This window comes from Propithecus coquereli, unplaced genomic scaffold (genome assembly GCF_000956105.1).
Source record: "Propithecus coquereli isolate 6110/MARCELLA unplaced genomic scaffold, Pcoq_1.0 Scaffold139, whole genome shotgun sequence".
Taxonomy (NCBI): Eukaryota; Metazoa; Chordata; class Mammalia; order Primates; family Indriidae; genus Propithecus; species Propithecus coquereli.
The window spans coordinates 4,487,155-4,494,127 of NW_012138191.1; the positions used below are offsets into that span (position 1 = coordinate 4,487,155).

Genomic DNA, 6,973 nt, shown 5'->3' on the forward strand with positions numbered 1-6,973 from the left:
ACCCTGAGTAAACCAGTCTCCAGCATTCTGGTCCATTTATAAATTGGGAAGTAAGTTTTGAAAGAAGATTATACTGTTTGATCAACATATATAAGAAACTTAAAATGCTGGGTTATATGACAAATCAATCTTTTAACTCCTCTCCCTATTTAAGTCTGAGAACCAGAGTTAAGGTTTACTGATTTTTCATTTCCCAAATTATTTCCCAACATTAAAAAAAATTGTGAATCTTAAATTCAGCTCAAAAAAAAAATTGTTTTGAAAGACATAAAGCATTTCTCCTACACCCGAGGTAGTCATAGCTCTTAAAATAATATTTTATTATTTCAGTAGTTCACTCTCAATATCTATCAGAAAGCCATTTTTAATTATTCATCAGTGTGCTGAGATATATCATAGCTAGTACTATGAAAAAAGATAATTGCATACAGCAATGCCCAGTGATCCTTTTACAGTTAAAGCTTAACTGTGTGATTCTGAGTACGGAAAAAATTCAGCAAGAAAATAAACTGAATAGAAAAGTCACAGAAGGCTAAGCCGTTTCTATAAAACTTTCCTTAAAAGGTAATGAATATGAATGGTTTCTCCAAACACATATAACTTGAAGAGTTAAGCATCTTCGAAGAGTGGAAGGTGAATATTAAAGTTTTTGCCTATAAAAATCTATTTTAACCAGTAGCAACAATAACTAACATATTATTACAGTGTGACAAGCTCTGCCCTAAACAAGTAACATGCATACTCATTTAATCCACATGAATATCCTATGAAGCACATGCAATTTCATAATCCCGATTTTAAGGATGGACAAACTAAGGCTTATACAACTTGAGTGATTTGCTCAAAGTTACACAGCTTCTAAGTGGCAGAGCTCAGGCTGAAGGTCGATCTAACTGACTTAACCACTATCTTCAGCTAAAATTTAAACCCTCCTTTCTACATGATGTCACTATTTCCTCTCCATATTGGTTTCATCTATCTAGAAAGGAAGCCTTGAAACAAGTAAAGCCCTAATTTAAATAGCACTGCAGCATCAAAGTAAAGCAAAAACCCCGAGAAACTTCACTCTAACTTCCAAAACAAAATCTCCTGAAATGCCAACCCAATCATAAATTTTAAGATGCCAATCTTTTGGACCACATTTTATCCTTCTCTTTCCTAAGCTCCATTGGAAAACCATAGTTGGGCAGGAAGAGGATCATTCCCAAAGCTTAAATTTCAAGTTTCTTAGTTTGGGAACTATACTATGCTTTGAGACTTTAATATTATAAGCGCAGTTCCCAGAGGAGAACATAGAAATTGGCTTTGAAAATTCCATTCTAGGATGCTAAATATAACAAAATACCTCTGACTTTTATAAATAAACACATTCCCCAGATAATTTTGATACTAATGATTGTCTATTTATAAGACGGTTTTGCTACACCAGTTAAGCAACTGTAACATTTTGAGGACTCTTTCAAATTTCTTCCAGATCTTTTAAAAAACTGACTTGAAAATGGTTCTCTGGATTCTTCTACAGTGAAACAAGAAACTTCCCATTTCACAATTCATTTCCCTAAAAAGACAACCTTGTTTTATTATTTCTAATGTCCTTGGGTTCTAACACAAGAATATTGGCAAAGCCAGAATCATAGAAGTAGATATTTTTCAAACGATAAAACAGAATAAATCAGGATTTTTAAAATTTTTACTATATATATTCATTAAAGACAAACAATGTATTTCACGGTTTTTAAAATGTGCCCTTATTAAAAATCTCATATATGACAATTCAGAAATACTAAATGATGGGGTGAGGGGCTAATTGCCTTGTTCTGGACTAATGGCCATCAGATTTTTAACAAAATGCACAGCAGGTATATTTTAGGGAACAACATGCAGCTGGTGGACCTCACAACCCCAGCCATTCTGTCACTGTATAAGTGGTATAAGCAAAGTTGTAACTATTAAGTCACCTTTAGCTGGACAGCTCCTCATGTCCTTCCTACCTAAAACATGGGATGTGAAAGTAAGAATTAACTGGCACTTTATTTTTGAGGACTGGATCCAAAGAGCTGAGTAGGAAAGGTAGCAACTTCCTTTCACCTCATAACCCCATGGCTGCTCTGGTTTTGGTTTTTTAAAACATGTCTAATTATCGCAAATAGTTAGCTTTTCAAAAATACAGCCCACCAGCTATTATCATGCCTTCTTTCTTCTCCCCCTCTTCACACCTTCTAGGCCCTTCAAAGTATCATGTCTCTGCAAGTGACTCCTAAATCTGTACTCCTAGCCCTAAATTTTCTCCAAAATATGTTCTAAAAATCAATATGGACAGTTCTCCTTGGATGATCCGCTGACAACAGCAATAACAAAAAAGTTGTTTAAAACCCCATTATCCTTTGCCCAAAACATTCCTCCTAGCGTAACTCCTCTGTTGACATTCTGTCACCAATCCTTGTGCTTTCTTCCTTCTTGTTGTCTCCCTAATGTTCCTTTCCTCCACTCATATTCTATAGGCTACATAAGCGGGTGCTGTGGGCCTGGTATAAGGCAGCAGGGATTCGTGGGAACAGGTAATTCTCAGTTCCAAACAACCCTTAACCATTTCTAACCATTGATGAGAAAGCAATGGCAGATCCTCCAATTATTCAAGACAGGGAAGAAATTCAGATTGTTAGGAGACATTTTCTGGTCTTTAAGGCAACTTGTGGGCCAAAGAAAACATCTGCAGGTCACTCACCCACTAGCAAACCCTGAGTAAACCAGTCTCCAGCATTCTGGTCCAGATTCCCTCAGTCCATTCTACACAAGATCAATTTTCCAAATACATGGCTCCTGACCACTGCTAACTCGAAAAGCACAAATACTACTACAAAGTCCCAACCCTTATGCTGTCATTCAGCGTCCATAGTAATACAACCTCTCTCCACAAACTCCCCACGCAAACCTTTCGTTTCAACCAAAAGGAGTCTACTCACCCATCCTTCACCCCCCACCCAGCTGTGTCCCCAAGATGGCCTCCTTCCCACTCTCCTCTGCCCCCATCAGTGCCCACACTGGCGCAGGAAACAAGCCCATCCATCCGGAGTATATCCTCCAACACCTGCTGACTGAGAGCTGGTTCACTGCCTAAGACACCTCTCTGCTCAAAGCAAACGATTTAACTTCCAAGAAGGGATTTAAATCTCCCAGGAGGCAAATCCTATGGCCTTGTCTTGATTCCCCCACCTTCCCTCCAAAAATGATAAAAATAATAATATTTTAATAAGGGAGCGGAAAGCCCAAGTCGCACTCAGAGGAGTCGCCTCCCACAGAAGGCTCTGCGAGGTCTCCGCATTCTCATACCCAGGAAGGCCTCGGGGATGCTGGGGAGGGGAGGGGGACCCCCAACCAGCCCTGCGAGGCAGAGGCCGTGCGCAACTCCAGGCGTGCTCCTTCCTGCGCCCTGGGAGTACCACCCCAACCGGACCCAGAGCCCCGACCTGCTGACCCCTGGCGCGCGTGCCGCGGGGCCCTGGCACCCGAGGACTCTCTGCGCTGCCCAGGCTCGGCCGCGACAAAGGGTCACGGGGCGAGACGACCCCTCTGCGCACGTCTCCCGCGGGCCTCCGGGGAGCGCCGCTGCCCGGGCCGCGCCCACTCGACGCTGCCGCTACCTTGTCCTCGGGCGGTGCATCCGGCTCGTGGGCCACCCTCTGCCTCAGCTCGGTCATGTTGGAGACTCCGAGCCGACGTCGCCGCAGGCTAGCAGCGCAGCCGCCGGGGGAGACAGCTCGACGCTAGAACGCTCGGACTCCTTCGACCGGCCGCGCCCCGCCCGAGCGCCGCGCGGCTCTGCAGCGGCTCGCAGGCCCCTCCGCAGCCCGGCAGCCAGCCCGGGAGCTCGGCCCCGCCCCGCTTCGCCACCGCCCTTTCACCCTGGCCGAGCGGTCGACAGTCCCTAGCCCGGGCCCGCTAGCTCCCCCTCCCGGGAGGCGGGCTCGGAGCGAGCGCGCACGCGCACCGCCGCCATCTCGGCCGGAGAGATCCACCAAAGGCGCAAACACGCCAGGGAGGCGGGGCGGCGGGGGCGGAGCGGAGCATAGTGGAGAGGCGCGCATTGGGCAGCAGCGTGAGGGGGCGGGGAAAGGCGTGCGAGCCCTAGCGAGATTAGCCAATGGGAGCTCCAGCTATGAACGAGGATGGCTGGCGCCTGGGTCCTGGACGTAACGGGATACTGAGAGCGAGGGGCGCCCCCCTGGAGGCTCCTGGCCGCAAGTAATTGCTGCCCTCCGCTTCTAGTCCGCCGCAGCCGGGGCTCTTCCCTCATACTCTTAAATAGACGTTATTTAGGCTCTGACTGGAGAGGCCAGGTGAGCCGACCTGGTTAAGAGCATTACCACTTATCACGTGATAAAGAAGTGAAATCCAAACTTCAGTCTGCGTTGCTTTGCCAAGCGGGCGCTAATTGAGTGCTAGGCACTGAGTTGAGTAATCGCTTTAGTTTCTTTTATTTAATCCACGCATCGCTTGGAAGTGAATATAATTGTCATTTTACAGATAAGATCTTCCTCAGTCTTTCAAATTTCTTGTCTTCTGGACTGTTGAAAGACCTTTTTGGGGGCAGGAATGCTACCTAGTTTTGTTTACTGTGGATCCCCTGTGTCCCTGACACATCCTAAGTACTTTTTGAATGGATTTTAACACTTTGAAAAGGAAAATGATTTAGCCAAGGTCTCTCCGCTAGAAAGTGCCTAGTAAGAATTAGAACACAGGTATGTTTGTTACCAAGACCACGCTCTAACCACTCTACATACTGCCTGCCTGAATTCATCAAGACCTGTGTTGCTCCAGCATCGCCTTCAGTGCTTGCTATTCTTCCTATTCGCTGCCTGGTAAGTGATGTAGCATAAATATAACGTAGAGTCCCCAACCTCAACCATTTTGTAATCTAACAATGAGAGGCACTTGCACACAGAGGAGTTGCAATTCCCTAACTGGCAATTTTGACCTGAGCTGTGGGTTTGGGGGAAAGTTGGGAGAATTCTGAAAAGGGCGTTTATATATTCCTGATTTCTACATGAGTATATTCCCAAGTTTCTTTACAATGCTTCGAAGTGACAGTAAAATGAATTTGGAGTAGCACTGAACTCAAGGCATATTTTGTTTCCTATTTAACAACATTGGACAAATACTTGTATGGGTTTTTTTTTTTTTTTCTGGGGGGGAGGGACATATACCACTCTTCAGCTCATAATTTATTTAGAGAAAACTTTGCTTTTTGTGTTTATTTTGTCTTTTGTTGTTAGTTTATAATGCTGATGGTAATTTTAAAACTCACTTACCCTATTGAGGACTGTGTGACCACCATTTTGACCAATGTCAGTGGTCACTTCTTGATCTAAAGACCAAAAACCTTTTGGATAAGTTAAACAAGGTTTAATTAGTTTGCACAATTGTTAAATGTCTGCCAAGATTTCAAAGGCTGGTTTTTCTGCAGATACTATATGGCATCTAATAAAAAAATTTGCCATTTCTCACTTAAAAAAAAAAAAGTTAAGCAAGGTTTATTATCATAAGGACCTAGAAGGACATCACCAGAGAGAGAACTACAAGGTCATCTTCTGAGACAGGTGGAGATGTTAGTATCCCAAACCTCACCTTTAGGGGCACATGGTTGTGAAATGTCACATCTGAGTGAGTGAGCATCTCAGCAGTCCTTTTGAAAGCTCATCTGTTCCCTTCCAAACCCAGCCTAATATAAAGAAGGCTGGGAAACCAATGCATAGAGGTCAGAGTTACAGAATGCACAGTATGATTACTAGGATAGATAACTCCCTAAAATTTGGTCTGAACAAACTTATCTGTCATGCTCAGCCCTCCCAAACTAACTGAGCTCAGATCAAGTATATTGCTGAAATCAGTGCTGTGAAGAAAAGGGATCAAGTAGAAGTCACGCTAATTAGCCCTTAGGCCAGCTTTAGGGCCTCTCCCTCAATTGTAGAAAGAAATTAAAAGTAAAAATCTCCCTCCACCTCCAGCCCAAAGAAGAATTTTGTTCCTTTACATTACCTTGCACCTCTTCCTCTCCATTCCTGATTTTCTCTTTTATTCCTTATATTAACTCTTTATTAATTCTTTTCTCCAGGGTCATTTTTTCCAGGCATGGGTCACATCTATACTCAGAGATTTATTTTCATTGCACTTCTGGGTTAGTTTCATTATTTTTATTTTTTTAGAGGCAGGGTCTCACTCTGTCACCCAGGCTGGAGTACAGTGTCATGATTATGCAACCTCAAATTCATAGGCTCAGGGGATCCTCCTGCTTCAGCCTTCCAAGTAGCTGGGACTACAGGCATGCACCACCATGCCCGGCTAATTTTTTCTCTCTATATATATATTTTTAGTTGTCCAGACAATTTCTTTCTATTTTTTTGGTAGAGACGAGGTCTCACTCTTGCTCAGGCTGGTCTAGAACTCCTGACCTTGAGCGATCCGCCCGCCTCGGCCTCCCAGAGTGCTAGGATTACAGGCGTGAGCCACTGTGCCCGGCCCCAAAAAACATTTTTCACAATTTTACAGAGTGTAAAATATCCATATTCACTCTCTGAGACCTTACTTTTTTTTTTTGCATATGACATTTTGAAAGACATATTTTGCTATTTTTCTGATTTTGCAGGCAAATAAAAATAGATAATATTTGGGCATTTTATTTATCAAAGTTAATCAATGCAGAAGCTTTTAAAGTCTAATTAATGCTATACTCTTGAATGCAGCATTATGTAACATAATAGGAAAAAAAACAGAAATTAAATGCCCTTCATACTATTAACTACTCTGTATCTAACCAGATGTGTAACCTTGGCAAATAAACTCTCTGGGCTGTGGTAGTCTCTTCTGTTAAGATCACCTCTAGTCCTAACACCCGATAAGAGCAATTTTAACATTTTAAAAAGATATTAAACTCTTCTAACAAAATACCACATTAATCTGTGCAAATGCAAAACAT

At 43.1% G+C, this 6,973-nt stretch overlaps 2 protein-coding genes across 2 annotated transcripts in view; one reads left to right on the forward strand and one right to left on the reverse strand.

Annotated features, from left to right (window-relative positions):
• CDS2 (CDP-diacylglycerol synthase (phosphatidate cytidylyltransferase) 2) overlaps positions 1 to 3,965 on the reverse strand; it is a 56,840-nt gene extending 52,875 nt beyond the window's left edge. The window contains exon 1 of the mRNA XM_012639271.1: positions 3,642 to 3,965. Within this exon, the coding sequence (XP_012494725.1) occupies positions 3,642 to 3,698 (57 nt within the window). The 5' untranslated portion in view covers positions 3,699 to 3,965. The remainder of the gene's footprint in view (positions 1 to 3,641) is intronic.
• A 729-nt stretch (positions 3,966 to 4,694) lies between these two features.
• PCNA (proliferating cell nuclear antigen) overlaps positions 4,695 to 6,973 on the forward strand; it is an 11,283-nt gene continuing 9,004 nt past the window's right edge. The window contains exon 1 of the mRNA XM_012639273.1: positions 4,695 to 4,859. The gene's annotated coding sequence lies outside the window, so the exon portion shown is untranslated. The remainder of the gene's footprint in view (positions 4,860 to 6,973) is intronic.